The sequence below is a fragment of the Somniosus microcephalus genome, chromosome 9 (assembly GCF_052327205.1).
Source record: "Somniosus microcephalus isolate GS21.2 chromosome 9, FLI_Smic_1.0, whole genome shotgun sequence".
NCBI classification, from domain to species: Eukaryota; Metazoa; Chordata; class Chondrichthyes; order Squaliformes; family Somniosidae; genus Somniosus; species Somniosus microcephalus.
Window position 1 is genome coordinate 9,691,496 of NC_140995.1, and position 22,303 is coordinate 9,713,798.

Genomic DNA, 22,303 nt, shown 5'->3' on the forward strand with positions numbered 1-22,303 from the left:
AACCAGTTTCTATTTATCTGCAAATTTTCATCTAGTAAGTTGAAGTATGATAAGTATCCAAAATATTGTGCAGATACCGCCACCTGTGCCCCTTCCTAAACTACTCTCCACAGCAGAAAGTGTTCTAGCCTGTCTAACTGTTTAATGTGACTATATAGCCAGATGAACCTTTTAATTGATTTGTATATAGAATTGAGGCACAAAAGGGATTGTGCACTTTCTCTCTGCTAGTTAGGAAAGGTTTGTTCTACGCTGTTCACATTATTCTGCACCTCTTAACTCTACTTAGCAATAAAGTTTTACAATCCAAATACAAAGCAAAAATAACGTGGTTTAGATAGAAATTAATAAATCTAAAAATGAAAACTTTTATACACGGCACTCCATAAAGTACAGAAGAACTGAATTATGAGAAATGCATAATTCAAAAGATTACACTGAAGCAGCAACAAAAAGTGAAAAATAAAAAACGTACACACATGATTTCCCTAGTTAACAGCAATTCAATTGGAAACTTCACTTGGAATCTTCACTGTTATCTGGAGGAAGTTGTCAGTAGGTGTGTGCGACTTGAGAACAGAATTAAGAATTAAAAAAATTATCAAATGGCGCATAACGTAGGTCCTTAGTATTCTCTGGGTGTCATTACAAATAAAAAAAAATGTTTAAAAACACTGCCTCGTCTGATCTGGCAGGCTTACAATACCTATAGTCAGTGACATGCTGATTTGGTTAAACATGAAGCGAGAGATTTAATTTTTTATTCATTTATGGGATGTGGGCGTCGCTGGCAAGGCCAGCATTTATTGCCCATCCCTAATTGCCCTTGAGAAGGTGGTGGTGAGCCGCCTTCTTGAACCGCTGCAGTCCGTGTGAAGGTGCTCCCACAGTGCTGTTAGAGAGGGAGTTCCAGGATTTTGACCCAGCAACGATGAAAGAACGACGATATACTTCTCAGTCAGGATGGTGTGTGGGGAACTTGGAGGTGGTGGTGTTCCCATGTGCCTGCTGCCCTTGTCCTTCTAAGTGGAAGAGGTCGCGGGTTTGGGAGGTGCTGCCGAAGAAGCATTGACGAGTTGCTGCAGTGCATCTTGTAGATGGTACACACTGCAGCCACGGTACGCCGGTGGTGGAGGGAGTAAATGTTTAAAGTGGTGGATGGGGTGCCAATCAAGCGGGCTGCTTTGTCCTGGATGGTGTCGAGCTTCTTGAGTGTTGTTGGAGCTGCATTCATCCAGGCAAGTGGAGAGTATTCCATCACACTCCTTACTTGTGCCTTGTAAGATGGTGGAAAGGTTTTAGGGAGTCAGGAGGTGAGACACTCGCCGCAGAATACCTAGCCTCTGACCTGCTCTTGTTGCCACAGTATTTATGTGGCTGGTCCAGTTAAGTTTCTGGTCAATGGTGACCCCCAGGATGTTGATGGTGGGGGATTCGGTGATGGTAATGCCGTTGAAGGTGAAGGGGAGGTGGTTAGACTCTCGCTTGTTGGAGATAGTCATTGCCTGGCACCTCTGTGGCGCGAATGTTACCTGCCACCTATCAGCCCAAGCCTGAACGTTGTCCAGGTCTTGTTGCATGCGAGCATGGGCTGCTTCATTATCTGAGAAGTTGTGAATGGCACTGAACACTGTGCAGTCATCAGCAAACATCCCCATTTCTGACCTTATGTTGAAGGCACATATATGTGGTATCATGCATCACACATACGCACGTACAGCGCTGCTGAGTGCTGGTGTACATGGCCAGTTTTACTTAGCAGCACATGTGTAGTTAAAATCCCTCATCAACTAACATCCACAGGTGAAGGAGAATTATTGGACCTCAAGCAGTTAATAGGGTAGTTTCAATACACGCGATGATATGACTGAAATTCTGACATGCCGCGCTACTCCGCTATCAGACTAGCTACTTACATAGTCTTGGAGTGTGAATCAGCTACCTTACACTAAGATTTCTACATCAAATTTATGTAACCACTAACATGAAGTTAGTGCCAAAATCTCAGTATAACAAACGCGCAACAGGATCAATTCCAGGTGTCGTTTCATCTGGCGGAAGCATTTTGTAATTGGCTCTGGATTTATTAAAGTCCCCGAGGCTGCCCCGATTCGCTCAGTGAGCTTATCCTACAAGCAGCTGAGCCACGGAGACCAGGAAAGTCCCAGATTCAATCTTGGTCAATGCTGAAATAGCCCGAGTATTCATTTCAAAGAGGTAATAGAGGGTGTCGAACAACCGAGCAAATTCAAATCAGAAATAAGTCAATACCTGCAAGAGGAGAAAATAAGAGGGGAAACTGGCAATATATATATAAAAAAAATAAATGCTCTAGGTCAGTGCCACGGGACAGATATCCTTCCCATCAGAAGAGTGTGAAATCCTACTTGTAATCACCTTGGCCAGTTTTTCACCTCTGAAGTACAATGTCACAGCTTCAGTGTTGCGTGGGTTGTGGACCTCAATATGAACCTCATCATTGTCTTCATATTCCCGGATAAGTGCTGCCTTCAGCCTGGCCATTTCATTCTGTTCCCCATGGACAAGCAACTACAAGGAAATCCCAGATGGTCACAAAGGGAATGTAATCAATGCACTGCATTTTACAAAAATCAAGCAAATATCAAAAGATTAAACCAGAACACCCATCTCTTCTTAAATATTTAAGAAAAATGAGACAACACAGTGTGCAATTCTAACATGATAAATTCCCAATCTGGTCAGCCCTTAGAGAAAGACGGCAGAGACCGAGTACTTGACTCAGTAGTACGAGAAGAAAATGAACCATGATTTCTAATCCCGATCACTATCCAGTGAGCTATGCTGGAAAGAGCACACGTGGAAGTCAGACGAGTGAATTTTGGTGCTCAACTGAGATTTGCTGTCTCCCCAACACCCCCAAATACTCGGTGCTCTGGGCTCGCAGCTGAAGTTTGGCCAACTCTATGACAGCATTCTCTATGGCAGCTTCATTTGTGGAACTGTACTCTAGTAGGAGTCAACACATTGTGAGAGGAGGGGAGAAAACCTACAAAAATACTTGAATAATTTTACAGCTCAGTACTAACCACATGTGGTGGTTTTAACGCACGAATAAATTCGCTGGTCTGTTGGTAATCTGTATGCGCAGAGAATGAGATGTAATCTACTGACATCTTCAGTGGTAACTTCTGTCCAGACATGGTAGTTACCTCCTCAGGCTCGGACATAATGTGCTGCAATTTAAAAAACAGAATATAAAGATTGATAATACATCATCCACCGTGCCGAGCAATTGTTAAGAAAGCATGAACTTAGCATTACTGCCTATATTTACACAGAAGATTCAGCACCTCCTGTGCTTCTTCACTGTGATTCTTCAATAGATGCTTCCACAAGAAACAATATACAAATAAAAGACACTTATTTTACGCAAGTATCAAAAATGATCCTTTCACCCTGGAATGTACATATCACCCAAGTCTTATTCAGTCCTGTTATTTTTTTCCTCATGATTATTTTAACAACCTCACTTACATTTATATGACGCCTTTCACGACCACCGGACGTCTCAAAGTGCTTTACAGCCAATGAAGTACTTTTGAAGTGGAGTCATGTTGTAATGTGGGAAACGCGCACAGCAAGCTCCCACAAACAGCAATGTGAAAATGACCAGTAAATCTGGGTTTTTTTGATCGAGGGAGAAATATTGGCCAGGACACCAGGGATAACGCCCCTGCTCTTCTTCGAAATAGTGCCTTGGGATCTTTTACGTCCACCCGAGGGGGCAGACGGGACCTCGGTTTAACGTCTCATCCGAAAGACGGCACCTCCGACAGTGCAGCACTCCCTCAGCACTGCACTGGAGTGTCAGCCGAGATTTATGTGTGCTCAAGTCTCTGGAGTGGGGACTGTGAACCCACAACCTTCTGACTCAGAGGCGAGTGTGCTACCCACTGAGCCACAGCTGAGACTGTGTATATTTAGTTAGGTTTACAGGTGTACTTGAAGGACCTCCCTTTGGATGATCTATTGAGAGGTTCATGAATCACTGCAGAACGCAAGTCCAGCTATGTAAGTGCACTAGATGGAGACATCGCATTATCATACTTGTATCCTTTGCTGCTTTGTACCAACCAGTGATGAACAAATAGGGCGGCTGCCGTGTCATTTCAGCACAAAGGTCACAATCAGGGTTGGAGTTTTTTCGACGAAACAGCCGAGAAGGCTGGTGGACAACCTGCATCTGAAGCTGTGCCAATACCTCTCTACGACCACAGTAACTCAAGCCAATGTCCCAAATGATTTTCCTTCTGTAGCAGGAGATGCTTCGCCTTCACTTGGCACTTCGTGCAGACACTGCCAATCCTGGTAACTTGACACGGGGGGCTAGCTGGTCTCTAACTGTTCTATAACAGTGTGGCAGAACGCTAATGTGTTGTGCCACTCCGCCACAAGGTGATGGGGTTTTTGCACCAAGATGACTTTATGTTCACTCTAAAATTTGAATAAATATCAAACCATACTTCGAACAGCGTTTTTTTCACTAAAGCTTACAGTTAAACTGGTCCGTGACATCATTGGTAAACGTTGGGGTTTAAATCGTTAAAAAATAGGGGTTAAAATACTCAGGCATTTAACTAAAATCAAACCAAATAATTTCAAAAAGTTTTACATTGTAAATTTGTGTACCTTGGCAAGTGTGCCTTCAACACAGTAACCTGCAATAATGACCCCATTCCTCTTATCGGTGCACCAGCTTTCAAACAGCTCTCTGGACAAGCCACTCTGCATCATACCAGGAGAGGCCATCACCACACTTGGACCAATGTCATCAAAATGATCCATGCTCTTCAAAAAGAAAAGAACATAGTAAAAAGCGAAGCAATGACAATGATCATAAAATCTCTACCCGAGTTATTTTTCAATCATCTCTATGTAATTTATGATTTATCGGTAAACCTTTGTGTTTTAAAAAAAAATAGTTCAGCGCTTGCATTACTGTATAATGAAATAATTTGAATTTTACAGAATGTTATCAGAACAGATAAAACAAATCACTGAATTAACATGTCACTTCCATTTCTCTCACCAGCCATCATTATTGCCTCTCTGATTGAGATTGCTTATTTAGTGCCAACTATGGGTGGTTTTATGACGTACACTTAAAGATTAGGAACTGGGCTGAGATTGCCCAAACACATTTCGCTGAGAATCAGTCTGGACTGGTTTGAAACCAGTTGTTCTAAACCCGTCACATCGCATAGTCTCCATCAACGTTGCTTTTGAAAATACTCGATTGCAATTGGAAAAAAAAAAAACTGTCTTGCTGCGTAAAAGATTCCACACACATTGGCTGAATTCAGTTAGCAACAATTGTCTTACCTTTAGGTTGCTGATGTGTTTGAAGACAAAAGGGTTGTTAATACTGATTTGTTTGCGAATTTTCTCGTTCATGGCGTTGACATAGGTTTGGTATACAGCCATACACTTTTTTGCCAGGGATGAGGCATAGTAGATGGGGATGTCATGCAGTTCTGGATGGTTCTGCCAATATTCATCTGTATGTAAAAGTAAAACTTGAATCAATAAGTTTTCTATCTTTACCATTTTGTTGCATCTTTCATTTCCCCCGTATCTTACTTTTTTATTTCAAAGTGACTAAGCACCTGCTGGGTAAGATCCAGCCAAATGCAGTGTCCTTTTAAATCCTAATATTACTGATGTTCCCGGTACGTCTACCCATACTTTAGATGAGTGGGACACCCCTTCACTTCCTGTGTGAGACATTCGACCAATAAAGAAGAACGTTACATGGGGAAGGGGAAGAGGAACAAGTAGGTTATCTGCTGTAGATATGGTCTTCCACATTCTTTGAAAGAATCTTGCACAAACATTAACGTAAGAAAACTACTAGGCACTTGGTCTAAGCGTTAAACAAAGCTTTAATCAACTGTTTCACAACATGGAGGTCTAGTTGTGCCCTTCACTAGTTCCTGTTAAGAATGTCCTGCGGAAGCTGGGCCCGTGCCCGAGTATTTATACTCTCCCTGGACAGCGCCACCCGCAGGCCGCTCAGTTGATTCATGTCAAACATTTCGCAGTGGCGCAAGGTAAAAACTGGACACCAAGCCAGATATTAAAAGAGGCGACTAAAAGCTCGGTCAAAGAGCTGAGTTTTAAGAGGATCTTAAAAGTAGAGACAGGGTTGGAGAGGCAGAGGGAGAGAATTCCAGTGTGCGAGGCCCAGATGGCTAAAGGCACGGCCGCCAATGGTGGAGTGAAGGGAGGAAGGACTGCACAAGAGGCCAGAGCTAAAAGAACAAAGGGGGAAAAACTGGGTATCGCACATTTTGGGGTGCTAATATTGGCCGGGTGCAAAGTTTAGAGCCAGGCACTAATTATCGCCTCAGACTGCAAAATTCACCTCTATCGCCCCCCCCCCCCCGGAGGTGATTTGAGCACTAAATCAGGCGCTACACACCTCTCAAGGTGCTAACGTCGGGGAGCGAGGCGCTACCTCAGGACGTTACCGAAGCTCAGGCGATGTCCGTTACCATGGAAGCCAGACAGACTGGCGCCGTCCAGTTCTTAAAGGGGAGGGGCCATCTTGCTGGCCCTCCACACCCTGCTCATTGCAGCCTTGTATCTCGGCCTGCAGAGATCTCAAAAGCAATTGTGTTGGAAGCACAAATGGATAGGCCCAGGGAAAGAGCTCGGTGCTTGGGAACCTCAAAAGTGGTGCTGAGGGCCCAAACTCCTTAGGACAGCGTTAAAACCAAAAATTTTGCCGACAAGAAAAGGCAGGAAGCGCCCGCACTCCCCCAGCCCCTTCCCGACTTGAAAACGTTCCCCTCTACCTCTCGTTCCTAGCGGCAGGCGCTAAGGCAGGGGGCGCGATTCAATATCCGGTCTGTGGCGCTACCGGGGCGTTGCGCACTTGACTAACGTCACGATCTGCGGGCGCAGGAGATCGTGGCGGTAGTGTTTAGCGCCGCTGCAAAACGACTGTTGAATTTTGTGAGCTGCGCTAAAATTGCCTCGCTCGGGCGCTAAGTTCCTAGCGCCCCTGACCCCGGAGGCGCTAAGTTATAGGGCTGGAGGTTACAGAAATAGGGAGGGGTGAGGCTCTGAAGAGATTTAAACACAAGGATGACAATTTTAGATGAGAGGCGTTAGGGAGACAGAGAGCCAATATAGGTCAGCAAGGGCAGGATATGATACAGTTGGATGAGCTGAAGTTTACATCGCGTGGAGAATGGTTGCTCGGCCAGGAGAGCATTGGAATAGTCAAGTCTGGAGGTGACTAAAGGGTGGAGGCAGGCAATGTTATGGTGTTAAAAATGGGCAATCTTTGTGATGGAGAGGATACGGGGTCAGACGCTCAGCTCGGGCTCGAAAAGGACGCCAAAGATTGCCAACAGCCTGGTTCAACCGGAGGCAGTAGACCGGGGGAGGGGGACCGAATCGGCGTCAAGGGTCCGGAGCTTGTGTCGGAGGGCCAACGATGATGGTTTCGGTCTCCCCAACGTTTAACTGGAGGAAATCACGGCTCATCCAAGACGGGATGCTGGACAAGCCGCCTGACGACACAAAGGCAGTGGAGGGGGTCCAAGAGGGGTAGAGCTGGCTACTGTCGATGTACATGTGGAAGCTGACCCCATGTCTTCGGATGATGTTGCCAAAGGCATCATGCAAAATGTGCAAGAGGAGGGGAACTTGAGGACTCCAGAGGTAACGGTGCGGGACCAGGAAAGAGAAACCATTGCTGGAGATTCTTTGGCTACGACTGGACAAATAAGAGAAGAACCAAGTGAGAGCTGTCCCACTGAGCTGGACAATGGAGGAGGGGCGCAGAAGACGATTCTGAGGTCAATTATGCAAAAGGCTGCAGAGAGGTCAAGGAGGAAGAGCAGAAAAAAAAATGAACCATGGTCAGGCATATGGATTTCATTTGTGACTTTAATTAGGGCTGTTGCAGTACAGCCTCACTGCTCCATTGTACTTCCTAAGTCAGCCCAGATGAGATTGTGACCTTGCCAAGTAGGAAACTGTGGGCACAGCCCCAGTTCCAATACTCAAATCTTGCAACTCAGTCTTGCATCACCATGGGCCGGATATTCCGACCCCCACGGGTGGGTACGAGGTGTGTACGCACCCGTAGGGGCCTCGCGCACTTCCGATCTGTCAAGAATGAGATCATCCGCCTGCCCGGGAGAAGGGCCTCCGCGGGCAGAGAGTTCCGCTTTCTACACAGCCTCCGCCTGCTGAAAACCTTACGCCTAGTAAAAGCAGGCGCAAGGCCTGCTTTTACCAGCATAAAAGAGTTTAAAAAAATATTTCCACTCATTTATAATTTAAAAATACTTTTAAAAAGGTAAGTTTATTTTTAGCCCCGTAAAAAATGTAAATTAATTTTTTTTAAATATTTAATTTAATGTAATTTTAACTAATTTTAAATACAAGATTTTTAAAAAATGTACAGGAAACTTTGGTTTATCCGGAGGTTAACTGTCTGGAATGCTCGAGCCACCGGCAAAAATCAGGAGCCGTTTCGTCAGGTTTTCTTTCCTTTTCGTTGCTTTTTTTTTTCCACCAGTCAGGCTCTGCAAGGTCTCGCTGAAGCTGTTGCTAAGCTACAGAGACGCTTGCAAGGTACGGCCGACTGTTTAGAAGCTACGCAACAGGGTTTGTTGCCAGATACGGAGCTCAAAATTTCCGTATGTTTCAACATTAGCGCTGGTTTGTCCGGCAGTTTTGATGGGACGGCAACAGCTCGGTCCCGTCGGTGCCGGATAGCACAAAGTTTCCGGTATTTAATGTTTGTGTGTTTTTTTAAGTGATCCCCATTTATACTTTTGACAGTTCTGTGCGTAGAGACCTCTCAAAAGTGTGAAGGGGGTTTCCCTTCGTTGATTGGTTCCCCATGGCCCACGTGATCCCAGGGCCACCTGCGAACCGCCTGCGCCCCTGGGATACCTGGGCCTCTGCACGCGTGGACCAGGAGAGGCCCAGGATCGGAAGTGTCGGGACCTACAGAGCCAACAGGTAAGTTCATAGATTTTTTTCCGATCGGAGGCATCCGCCCGTAGGAAGCCTCTGATCGTAAAATCCGGCCCCATGTTTTTGCTGTTAAGCAATAAGTTGGAATATTCTATTTTACTATGACTCCTTCCCCACCCTTTCAGTTAACATGTTAAAACAGTTTTTGTTAGATTGGAAAGCAAAATTACTGATCAACCAAGGTGCCCCAATAATATCTAAATATCTTCACATCTACTTACTGTTTTTCAAGATTTTCTCTTCCAGAAATTACTGATCAACCAAGGTGCCCCAATAATATCTAAATATCTTCACATCTACTTACTGTTTTTCAAGATTTTCTCTTCTAGGATTGTCCTTGGTTAGTCAACAAATATAGTTAGCCATCATTTGTTCAACTCGGGCTGCTGAAGCCAACAGTAAACTTTCTCAAATCTTTGTGCTCCCAGAAACCAGCAACATTAATTTCATGAGACATCTGCCCTTGTCACAGATGGCCTCAGCTCCACCCTGAAATGCCTCCACATTTAAATTTTTTATTTTTTTATTTTTTATAAAAAGGATGGGGAGACAAATTTACAGATGTGCACCAACATTTACCTAAAATCAGCAGCAGCTCTTGTGCACGGCCTAAAGCAAAGACAGGAATGAGGCAGCGCCCGCCTCGGTTTACAATATCGTGCACAGTGTTGCAGAATCGAGCTTCGCGCTCCTCGCGTTTCTCATGAATGTGGGTGCCATATGTGGATTCCTGTATGAGAAAGATCAGAATTATGACAGTAAGGAAACTGAAACAAGTCTTCAGCCCAGGGTTGCGTTTCAGAGCAGAAACAAAAACTCAGTGGTACCCTGTTACATGAGCTGATACAGATGAAAAAATCAGAAGTGTGTATATATATATATATAAAAAAATTAAAATACAGGAAACTCTCGATTTACTGGCACCTAAATAACCGGAAATCTCTGTTAACCGGCAAAATTCAGGAGTAGGTTCAGGTACGTTTTACTTCATATTAGTGGCCGTTCCTGGATCTGTGGCCATGTAACGGGGTTCCTGCACCTGTTGCTAAGCAACAGGGACGCTTGGTCTGTGGCCGGGGTTCCTGCACCTGTTGCTAAGCAACAGGGACGCCTGGATCTGTGGCCGTGTACGGGGCTCTCGTACCTTTTACTATACCTTTCTGTAATCCGGACTTTTTGATAAACCGGCACCACGCCGGTCCCGGATAAAAAAAGAGTTTCCTGTAAGTTTATTCTTATAGCTCAGTTTTTGATTAGTTATCCAGCAAATAAACTAGGAATGTAGTAAGGTTTTCCTTAAATTCCTGGGCCTGACCATTTTTTTGCTGCTCATTATTTACAGATCATTATGACAGAATGGGCCAAGTGAGCCTGCAGAAGTAACGGCGTGTTAACAACACTCGCCGTTATTAACGCGGAAATCGGCCAGCAAGTTCAAGGGATGAAGAGATACACCACGAGCTGCGAATCTCCGGAACCTGCTGCTCGATTTGCTTTGGACAAACAGCAACTCGCCCGGAGCCTCCCGGTTAATTTTAAGAACGTGCTGGATTTGCACATTAATTGCCCATTAAACACATCGCAAAAAGTTAGGGCTCATAATTAATAGGGCAAGTACCCTTTAAATGATGTAATAATTGTTAATGCAATGTCAATCAATCACTCCGGCCCAGAAAGGGAACAATTTAAACTGTTGAGCGAGTCTCTTTCCTGCATGTAGTAAACTGTTGTTAGAGATTTAAAAAATTTCAAATTTTTTTTTCTTTCTTATTTTCATTTGCCTTTTTTTCCTCTCTCCCATAATCCAATCTTTCTTTCCCTCTCTTTCTGCACCTGATTTGACTCTTAATTCACCCTCTCTCTCTCAGTTGTTCCTCTGTTTCTTTCTAATTCCTTAAATCTCATTGGTTAAGGAGATACACCATTGGTCTCGCTGCTCACCAAGGTCCTAAATGCCGTGTTGCACTTCCAACAAGTTACGGCGCAAAATATCTTCAAGCTGAAAGTTGCTGGAAAAAGTCTAACTAACGGCACACGTGGAAAGATGCCGTGCTCCAGCAAGATTTGGCCCAATGTTTCACGGTCAAGCCAACCACACAATATTTGAGGCCTTAATTTTAAAAATCCTACAGTATTACTGTTCTTCCAGGAGAAACAGGGAAAAGACTGATGGAACTGCTCATGTAGCACCTTGAGGCAGTAAGCGGCATCAGTGACAAAAAATGTTTTCCTTAAGAACAAATCCATCACAACATAAATTAAAAAAATTGAATAATGATTTCTATGCATTGTAATTTAATAATTTCCTTTCTCTTCTAAACATCTACACACACGCACTTCAGTGCACCAGAAATGAGATGCAAAACTTACTGATGTTATATTCCGTTTTCTATTTTATATTGAGTTTGAAAGTGATTTAGTTAAATCCGAAACTAGGGTCTTAAATCTAAACAAAGCAAACTACATAGGTATGAGGGGCGAGTTGGCTAAGGTAGATTGGAAAACTATATTAAAAGGTATGATGGTAGACAAGCAATGGCTAGCATTTAAAGAATTAATACATAATTTACAACAAATATACATTCCTTCAAGGTACAAAAACCCCACAGGAAAAGTGGTCCAACCGTGGCTAACAAGAGAAGTTAAAGATAGTATTAGATCAAAGGAAGAGGCTTATAATGTTGCCAAAAAGAGCAGTAAGCCTGAGGATTGGGAGGATTTTAGAATTCAGCAAAGGAGGACCAAGAAATTGATAAAGGGAAAATAGAATATGAAAGTAAACTAGCGAGAGACATAAAAACAGACTGTAAAAGCTTCTATAGGTATGTAAAAAGGAAAAGATTAGCGAAGGAAAATGTGTGTCCCTTACAGGCTGAGACAGGAGAAATTATAATAGGGAATAAGGAAATGGTAGAGAAATTAAACAAATACTTTGTGTCTGTCTTCACTGAAGACGCAAAAAACTTCCCGGAAATAGTGGACAACCAAGGGTCTAGCGAGAACGGGGAACTGAAAGAAATTAGTATTAGTAAAAAAAATAGTACTGGAGAAATTAATGGGACTGAAAGCCAATAAATCCCCTGGACCTGATGGCCTACATCTTAGGGTTTTGAAAGAGGTGGCTATAGAGATAGTGGATGCATTGATTGTCATTTTCCAAAATTCCATAGATTCTAGCATGGTTCCCGCAGATTGGAAGGTAGCAATTGTAACCCCACGATTTAAGAAAGGAGTGAGAGAGAAAACGGGGAACGACAGACCAGTTAGCCTGACATCAGTAGTAGGGAAAATGCTAGAATCTATTATTAAGGACGTGGTAACAGGGCACTTAGAAAATAATAATAGGATTGGGCAGAGTCAACACGGATTTATGAAAGGGAAATCATGTTTGACGAATCTGTTGAGAGTTTTTTGAAGTTGTAACTAGCAGAATAGATAAGGAGGAACCAGTGGATGTGGTGTATTTGGATTTTCGGAAGGCATTCGATAAGGAGCCACGCAAGAGATCATTAATCAAAATTAGGGCTCATGGGATTGGGGGTAATATACTAGCATAGATTGAGGATTGGTTAACGGACAGAAAACAGAGAGTAGGAATAAATGGGTAATTTTCTGGTTGGCAGGCTGTAACTAGTGGGGTACCGCAAGGATCAGTGCTTGGGCCTCAGCTATTTACAACCTACATCAATGATTTGGATGAGGGGACCAAATGTAATATATCCAAGTTTGCTGACGATACAAAGCTGGGTGGGAATGCAAGTTGTGAGGAGGATGCAAGGAGGCTTCAAGGGGATATAGACAGGCTAAGTGAGTGAGCAAGAACATGGCAAATGGAATATAATGTGGAGAAATGTGAAGTTATCCACTTTGGTAGGAAAAATAGAAAAGCAGAGTATTTTTTAAATGGTGAGAGATTGGGAAATGTTGGTGTTCAGGGGGACCTGGGTGTCCTTGTACACGAATCACTGAAAGGTAACATGCAAGTACAGCAAGCAATTAGGAAAGCAAATGCTAGGTTGGCCTAAATTACAAGAGGATTTGAGTATAAGAGTAAAGACGTCTTACTGCAATTATATAGGGCCCTGGTGAGACCACACCTGGAGTACTGTGTACAGTTTTGGTCTCCTTACCTAAGGCAGGATATACTTGCCATAGAGGGAGTGAAATGAAGGCTCGCCAGACTGGTTCCTGGGATGGGGGGATTGTTCCGAGGAGAGATTGAGTAGACTAGGCCTATATGCCCTAGAGTTCAGAAGAATGAGAGGTGATCTCATTGAAACATACAATATTCTTACAGGGATGACAGGGTAGAAGCAGGGAAGATGTTCCCCCTGGCTGAGTCTAGAACCAGGGGTCATAGAAACATAGAAGATAGGAGCAGGAGTAGGCCATTCGGCCCCTCGAGCCTGCTCCGGCATTCAATGCGATCATGGCTGATCATCCAAATTCAGTACCCGGTCCCTGCTTTCTCCCCATATCCCTTTAGCCTTAAGAAATATATCCAACTCCTTCTTGAATATATTTAATGTACTGGCCTCTACTGCCTTCTGTGGTAGAGAATTCCACAGGTTCACCGCTCTCTGGGTAAAGAAATTCCTCCTCATTTCTGTCCTAAATGGCCTACCCCTTATCCTTAGACTGTGACCCTGGTTCTGGACTCCCCGACCATCGGGAACATCCTTCCTGCATCTAGTCTGTCCAGTCCTGTCAGAATTTTATAAGTTTCAATGAGATCCCCTCTCATTCTTCTAAACTCCAGCGAGTATAAGCCCAATCGACCCAATCTCTCCTCATACGTCATTCCTGCCATCCCAGGTATCAGCCTGGTGAACCTTCGCTGAACTCCTTCCATGGCAAGAACATCCTTCCTCAGATAAGGTGACCAAAACTGCACACAATACTCAAGATGTGGTCTCACCAAGGCCCTGTACAACTGCAGCAACACATCCTTGTTCCTGTACTCAAACCCTCTCGTTACGAAGGCCAACATACCATTTGCCTTCTTAACCGCCTGCTGCACCTGCATGCTTACCTTCAGCGACTGGTGCACAAGGACACCCAGGTCTCGTTGTACTTCCCCTTCTCCCAATCTATTGCCATTCAGATAATAATCTGCCTTCCTGTTTTTGCCACCAAAGTGGATAACCTCACATTTATCCACATTATATTGCATCTGCCATGTTTCTCCCCAATCACCCAACCTGTCCAAATCATCCTGTAATTTCTCGGCATCCTCCTCACAGCACACACGCCCACCCAGCTTTGTGTCGTCTGCAAATTTGGAGATATTACATCTAGTTCCCTTGTCTAGATCATTAATATATATTGTGAATAGCTGGGGTCCAAGGACCGATCCCTGCGGTACCCCACTAGTCACTGCCTGCCACTCGGAAAAAGACTCGTTTATTCCAACTCTTTGCTTTCTGTCTGCCAACCAGTTCTCTATCCAAGTCAGTACCTTGCCCCCAATCCCATGTGCCTTAACTTTACACGCTAATCTCTTATGCGGGACCTTATCGAAAGCCTTCTGAAAGTCCAAATACACCACATCCACTGGTTCTCCTTTATCTATTTTACCAGTTACATCCTCAAAAAATTCCAGTAGATTAGTCAAGCACGATTTACCTTTTGTAAATCCATGTTGACTTTGTCCGATCCGGTCACTGTTTTCCAAGTGCTCTATTACATCCTTTATAATGGACTCTAGCATTTTCCCCACTACTGATGTCAGGCTTACCGGTCTGTAATTCCCCTTTTTCTCTCTACCACCTTTTTTGAATAGTGGGGTAACATTAGCTACCCTCCAATCCATGGGTACTGTTCCAGATTCCATCAAATGTTGGAAGATGATCAGCAATGCATCTACTATTTCTAGGGCCACTTCCTTAAGTACCCTAGGATGTAGATTATCAGGCCCTGGGGATTTATCGGCCTTCAATCCCATCAATTTCCCTAACGCCATTTCCCTACAAATACTGATTTCATTCAGTTCCCCCCTCTCATTAGACCCTATGTTCCCCGACATCTCTGGGAGGTTATTTGTGTCCGCCTTTGTGAAGACAGAACCAAAATATGTATTTAATTGGTCTGCCATTTCTTTGTTCCCCAGTCTCAGAATAAGGGGTCGGCAATTTAGGACTGAGATGAGGAGAAATTTCTTCACTCAGAGGGTGGTGAATCTTTGGAATTCTCTACCACAGAGGGCTGTGGAGGCTCAGTCGTTGAGTATATTCAAGACAGAGATCGATAGATTTTTGAATATTAAAGGGAATGAAGGGATATGGGGATAGTGCAGGAAAGTGGAGATGATCTTATTGCATGGCGGAGCAGGCTCGAGGGGCCGAATGGCCCACTCCTGCTCCTATTTCTTACGTTCTATACATTCTGCTAGCTTGGGTAAAAATGTGGAGTAATCATCCACCATATTATCCATCACACACACGTGTAGTCACTTCACTGTTAGTGATATTACGATCTAGCTGAAGAAATCAAAAGCAACTTACTATAATAAGAATATCAGGTCGGACACTGGGAATCTCAGCTGCCATTAAGTGTCTATCCTCTTGTCGTGAAAAATCTCCAGTGTACAAAATCTGCATGGAAGCAATTAGTGATAAACATAAGATAATATTGAAAGTTACTTAGATTTGCAGGCATTGAAACAATGCAAACATTTCTGTCCAGGTATTATTAGCTAACTGTTATATTAAAAATAGCAGGTGGGCCACAATATTGTATTTCAAGATGCACTGAAAACTCCCAGGTCAACGTGGCCCAATGGAAAATCCCATTATAAAAACCACTCACATTTCCCTGCAATTCCTGTTTCACCTGGAGCTATGCCGTGTTAGGTGTTTTCCACATCAAGCATTTGCTAATGTTAGTGACACCATAATGCCCATGATCTAGACGAGGGAACTAGATGTAATATCTCCAAGTTTGCAGATGACACAAAGCTGGGTGGGCGTGTGTGCTGTGAGGAGGATGCTGAGAAACTCCAGTATGATTTGGACAGGTTGGGTGATTGGGCAGAAGCATGGCAGATGCAATATAACGTGGATAAATGCGAGGTTATCCACTTTAGTGACAAAAACAGGAAGGCAGATTATCTGAACGGCAATAGATTGGGAGAAGGGGAAGTGCAACGAGACCTGGGTGTCCTTGTGCACCAGTCGCTGAAGGTAAGCATGCAGGTGCAGCAGGCGGTTAAGGCGGCAAATGGCATGTTGGCCTTCATAGTGAGAGGATTCGAGTACAGGAGCAAGGATGTCTTGCTGCAGTTGTACAGGGCCTTGGTGAGACCACACCTTGAGTATTGTGTGCAGTTTTGGTCACTTTATCTGAGGAAGGATGTTCTTGCCATGGAAGGAGTGCAGCGAAGATTCACCAGACTGATACCTGGGATGGCAGGAATGACGTATGAGGAGAGATTGGGTCGATTGGGCTTATATTCGCTGGAGTTTAGAAGAATGAGAGGGGATCTCATTGAAACTTATAAAATTCTAACAGGACTACACAGACTAGATGCAGGAAGGATGTTCCCAATGGCGGGGGAGTTCAGAACCAGGGGTCACAGTCTAAAGATAAGGGGTAAGCCATTTAGGACAGAGATGAGGAGGAATTTCTTCACCCAGAGAATGGTGAACCTGTGGAATTCTCTACCACAAAAGGCAGTTGAGGCCAATTCATTAAATATATTCAAGAAGGAGTTAGATATATTTCTTAAGGCTAAAGGGATCAAGGGATATGGGGAGAAAGCAGGGACAGCGTACTGAATTTGGATGATCAGCCATGATCCCATTAAATGGAGGAGAAGGCTCGAGGGGCCGAATGGCCTACGCCTGCTCCTATCTTCTATGTTTCTATGCATACCAAAATTAGCTGTTCCCCCGCCTCACAGAGGAATATTCCGACCCCCACTACCCCTCCCATTCTCCTTCACTTATGCTCCTTCTACCTTATTCCCCCAACTTTTAACCCACCTTGGCCTGAAGACAGCACTTGATCTTGACAACCCATGTGCAAAACAGAAAATCGGCTATTATATAAAAATGCAATAGAAGTCAGAGTTTCTGATGAAAGGTCACATCAGAAATGCTAGCCCATCATTTTTCTTTCAGACACGGACATATCTGTTGTGTATTTTATCACCCATATATTTTTACATACCTTCACCCCAGCTATTTCAATCATAAACATGGCTGCTCCCAGGACGTGGCCTGCGTGGTAACACCAAAACTTGATACCTGCCACTTCCTTCACCTCATGAAAGTTGATTGTTTCAATCTTATCCATACTTTCTTCTAGGTCCGATTCTGTGTACAGCATGTCATCTGCCGAGATATTACTTAACGCACAAATAAAACGTATGTTAAGAACCAATGGATCGATTGTAATACAGGAAACTCTCTTTTTACCAGCACCTAAATAACCAGAAATCTCTCAACCGGCAAAATTCAGGAGTAGGTTCAGGTAAGTTTTACTTCATATTAGTGGCCGTGTAACTGGGGTTCCTGGATCTGTGGCCGTGTAACCGGGGTTCCTGGATCTGTGGTCGTGTAACCGGGGTTCCTGGATCTGTGGCCGTGTAACCGGGGTTCCTGCACCTGTTGCCATGCAACAGGGACGCCTGGATCTGTGGCCGTGTACGGGGCTCTTGTACCTTAGTAAGTATACCTCTCTGTAATCCGGACTTTTTGATCAACCGGCACCACGCCGGTCCCGTTGGTGCCGGATTAAAAAAGTTTCCTGTATTAAGAGCTCGCATGAATCAAAACAATACTTGAAAATGAAACGGTCTCATGAATTGTAAGCCCCAGAAGTGGATGCATTATTTTGTGGTATTGAGCCATACACTCCCAAGAAGTTCCAGGTCAGATAGACAGTTTGTGCAGAGTTAGCCTATCTTAGCTGGAACAGCATTTAGGGTAATACAATCATCCTCAGCAGCCATGCTGAAAAAGACGTACTTGGGATGTCAGTCGAGGATGGAACTGGGATCGGCTTTCAAGCCCCCCGATGTTCAAATAAGCTTCCAACACTCAGTGGCAGTGCCTGCGGAACTGTAGCCCTACACGCACTCATGCACGCAAATCAAGAGCTAAATACACACTTGGAATGGTGCCAATGTGATCAAATTAAAAAAGATCTGACTCTTAAAGGTTTGGTATCCAAGTTCAAAAATATCCTCTTTTCTGTAAAGTGCTAAAAGACACAAGATGCTCTGGAAGGTAAGGATGGAGTAATTAATTACTACAGAAATGCACCTGGGAAAAGAGGAAGGAAGGCGATGGTGCGTGTACATTTTGTGTGTCAATTTTCAGTATTTTATACAGGCGGTTTTTTGGGGATGTGGTGATGTAAAGAAGGGCTGCTTGGTTCAGGTATTATGGGTTAACTGTCAGCAACGGTAGCTGAAAAATCAATACTGCAAAGGGGGAAGTTTGAGTCGAGTACAATTCATTTGGCATGAACAAAAAGTTAAATCTGAAATACAGAAGCCGCCACTCACCTGACCTTGACATAATCAGACAACAGCCAGCGATATATAGCTTTTGTAGCATGAGTCATAAACGTTCTGCCTTTAAAACTAGTCTTTTGCAGAAACCATGGAAGTGCACCACAGTGATCTAAATGGAAACTGGTAAAGAAGATTGAATTAAAACAGAACAATTATACATGTATAAAACACAGTCACATATATAGCCTTTGCTTGCAAAAAAAAGCTATTGTTGCAAATCATGAATCAAGCTATATATTTATTTACTTTAACAAAAGGTATAGCTGACTTCTTGGGCTGGATTTTCCTAAGCCCCTGGAGTCGGGTTGGAGGCGTGCGGGCGATAAAAATCGGAGATCCGGGGGTCCCGACCCCATCCCGCCTCCATGTCAATTTCATAGGAGTCGGGTTGCCGACAAGTGCTGGAACCCGACTCCCAGAGGCGGGAAGGGATTAAAGGCAATTAAACTGCCTGTTAACAGGTAGTTAACAGGTAGTTTTTTGCCTATTCGCGATTTTTATTGCTGGTTTGTGGGCTTCCCGACAGCTCCAAACCACGAAAAGTTTGAGAGGCGGGACGTGGGTCTGAGGTCTTGGAGGGGTCGCGATGCCCAGTGTTCAGGTGAGTGAGGGGTGCAGGAGTGCAAAGGTAAGTGTTTTGCAAGTGTTTAAATAAGTTTAACTTACTTTTACTTACCTTTACAGGAGTCCTGCATTCCGGTGTCGGGAGTCGGCTGCAAGAACCACAGAAGCTCCGATTTAAAAAAAAAAATCAGCTTCTTGGTTTCTGCAGCAAAATGATTTTAAAGTTATCCTGAGAAAGGACTGAGGCTGAATTAGCAGTTTTTCAGTGCTTGACAGCTTCAAACAGCTGCTAAACACTGATATTTCATCTGCCAAAAGCTTTTGACAGATGAAATGTCAATCTCTGACGTCACCTGTTGCCGGGTGGCCCTTAATTGGCCTGCTGAGCCCACAGGGCGGGCTCAACAAGGTCAATCAGAGGAAAATCCAGTGGGTTGGCCACATCTCCATGGAGGCAGGACAACAAGCCCGAATGTGGGTTTCCCACCTCCAACCCGCCCCCGTAGCAAAATCCAGCCCCTTGTATCACTCACATCACAAACTTTTTCTAAAATGTTTAGAATATAGATGCTAAAATATTTCCAGTGGTGTGGCGCTGTCACCCCAACACAGCTTAAGGTACAAACACACATTCAAAAATGTCGGACAGGAAAAGACCAACTGGTGCATCTAGCCTGTCCCATACGTTTTAATATCTTGTGCATCACAACATACACCCAGGGCCACACAATCTCGAGGCGCGAAAAAATATAAAAACCTAGGCCAATTAAGGGGGGGGGGGGGAATCTGGAAAATTCCTCTCTGACCCCTTTAGCCGATCAAAACTAGTCCAGTCGATCACATTGAACCTGGCTTATGTTCTCCCTTCTTCTTCTTAGGCAGTCCCTCGGAACCGAAGAGGACTTGCTTCCACACTAAAAATGAGTTCTCAGGTGACTGATGAGTCCAATGCGGGACCTACAGTCTCTGTCACAGGTGGGGCAGACAGTGGTTGAAGGGGCGGGTGGGTGGGATGCTTGGGTTGACGTGCGCTCTTTGCGCTTGGCTTCCGCTTGCTCCCAAAGAGCCTCGAGGTGTTCGGCGCCTTCCCGGATGCGTCTCCTCCACTTTGTGCGGTCTTGGGCCAGGGATTCCCAGGGGTTGATGGGGATGTTGCACTTTTTCCAAGGAGGCTTGAAACGTTTCCTCTGCCCACCTGGGGCTCTCTTGCCGTGCCGGAGCTCCGAGTAAAACGCTTGTTTTGGGAGTCTCGTATCGGGCATGCGGACAATGTGACCCGTCCATCGGAGCTGATCGAGCGTGGTCAAAGCTTCGATGCTGGGGATGTTGGCCTGAGCAAGAACACTGATGTTGGTGCACTTATCCTGCCAATGGATTTGCAGGATCTTGCTTATGTTATGTGGTACCTATCTATTGTACAGCGTGATCGCCGCCCCAGCCAGAAACAGGTCCATCTCTCTCTTGAAGGAAGACAGCAAATCAGCTTTCACCGCACAAGCCAACAACCTGTTCACAGGCCCACTATTCACTGGGAAGAGAAGAATCGCCTAACATCCAACCTAGTTCTTCCCTTATGGAACTTTTTAGTGTGACTTCTGGTCATGTCTAACCTATCCAGTTGAAATAATTTATCCATGTAAGCACAATCTAGTCCATTAATTATTTTATAAACTTTTAATCAGATCGCCCCAAGTCTACACTTCTCGAAAGTATACCGATCCAGCTCTTTAAGTCTATCTGGATAGCTACGGTAACACTTACAGTTGCCGATTTGAGTAAGATTATTAGCAAAAATTAGAATGCACGGAATTGGCAACCTTGTGACACAGTTCAGTAATTGGTTGGGAGGTAGGGGAGAGAGAGTAGGGATAAAGGGAACGTTTTCTGATTGGCGGGATGTGACAAGTGGTATCTCCCAGGGATCTGTACTGGGGCCTCAGCTTTTCACCATACTGTATATACTAATGACTTGGATTAAGGAAGAGAGAGTTGTATATCCAAGTTTGTAGACAAGACTAAATTAGGAGGCACAGTAAGTTGCGTGGATGGGAGGAGGAAGTTACAAAGGGACATAGACAGACTAAGTGAGTGAGCAAAACTATGGCAGAGCTCAATGTGGGGAAGTGTAAAGTCCACTTTGAATCTGAGACAAACAAATTGGAAAATGTTCTTAATGGCGAGAGACTAGGAACAGCGAAGTAATTAAGATCTCCAAGTACACAAATTGCTAAAAGCTAGTACACAGGTACAAAACGTAAATCAGAAAGGCTAATGGAATGTTGGTCTTTATTGCAAAGGATTGGAATACAAAAGTGAGGAAGCGATGCTTCAGTTGTACAGAGCCTTGGTCAGACCCCAACTGGAGTGACTGTGCTCAGTTTTGGGCACCAAACCTCAAGAAAGATATACTGGCCTTGGAGGGGGTACAGCGCAGATTCACCAGCATGATACCAGGGCTTAAAAGCTTAAATTATGAAGACAGGTTGTATAAACAGAGTTTTAAAGGTCGAGGGGTGAGCTAATCGAGGTGTTTAAAAAGCAAGTCTTCCTTTTTTTTTAATATAAAAGGAATCAATAGGGTCAGTGCAGAGAAACTATTTCCTCTGGTGGGGGAATCCAGAACAAGGGGGCACAATCTTCAAATTAGGCCATTTATGAGTGAAATCAGGAACCACTTTTTCCACACAAAGGATAGCAGAAATCAGGAACTTACTCCCCCAAAAAACTGTGGGCGCTGGGTCAATTGAAATTTTCAAGACTGAGATCAATAGATTTTTGTTCGGTAAGGGCATCAAGGGACATGGAGCAAAGGTGGGTAAATGGAGTTCAGGTACCGATCAGCCACAATCTAACTGAATGGCGGAGCAGCCTCAAGGGGCTGAATGGCCTAATCCTGTTCCAGTAAACAACAGCCACAAGGCTTTTTGTTTTTCTTTTATTCGTGCATGGGATGTGGGCGTCGCTGACAAGGCCAGCATTTATTGCCCATCCCTAGTTGCCCTCGAGAAGCCGCCTTCTTGAACCGCTGCAGTCCGTGTGGTGAAGGAGTTCCAGGATTTTGACCCAGCGCCGATGAAGGAACGGCGATATATTTCCAAGTCAGGCTGGTGTGTGACTTGGAGGCGGTGATGTTTAAAACGTGTGAAAAGGTCAACTGCATTTTCGTTATAGCTAAAT

At 44.3% G+C, this 22,303-nt stretch overlaps 1 protein-coding gene across 1 annotated transcript in view; it reads right to left on the reverse strand.

The window, feature by feature from the left end:
- cpsf3 (cleavage and polyadenylation specific factor 3) overlaps positions 1 to 18,700 on the reverse strand; it is a 41,953-nt gene extending 23,253 nt beyond the window's left edge. The window contains exons 1-8 of the mRNA XM_085996346.1: positions 18,554 to 18,700; positions 17,212 to 17,389; positions 15,546 to 15,635; positions 9,622 to 9,772; positions 5,365 to 5,540; positions 4,672 to 4,830; positions 3,069 to 3,215; positions 2,398 to 2,550 (exon numbers count right to left, since the gene is read on the reverse strand). Of these exons, the coding sequence (XP_085852472.1) occupies positions 2,398 to 2,550; positions 3,069 to 3,215; positions 4,672 to 4,830; positions 5,365 to 5,540; positions 9,622 to 9,772; positions 15,546 to 15,635; positions 17,212 to 17,389; positions 18,554 to 18,612 (1,113 nt within the window). The 5' untranslated portion in view covers positions 18,613 to 18,700. The remainder of the gene's footprint in view (positions 1 to 2,397; positions 2,551 to 3,068; positions 3,216 to 4,671; positions 4,831 to 5,364; positions 5,541 to 9,621; positions 9,773 to 15,545; positions 15,636 to 17,211; positions 17,390 to 18,553) is intronic.
- Between the last annotated feature and the right edge of the window lie 3,603 nt (positions 18,701 to 22,303).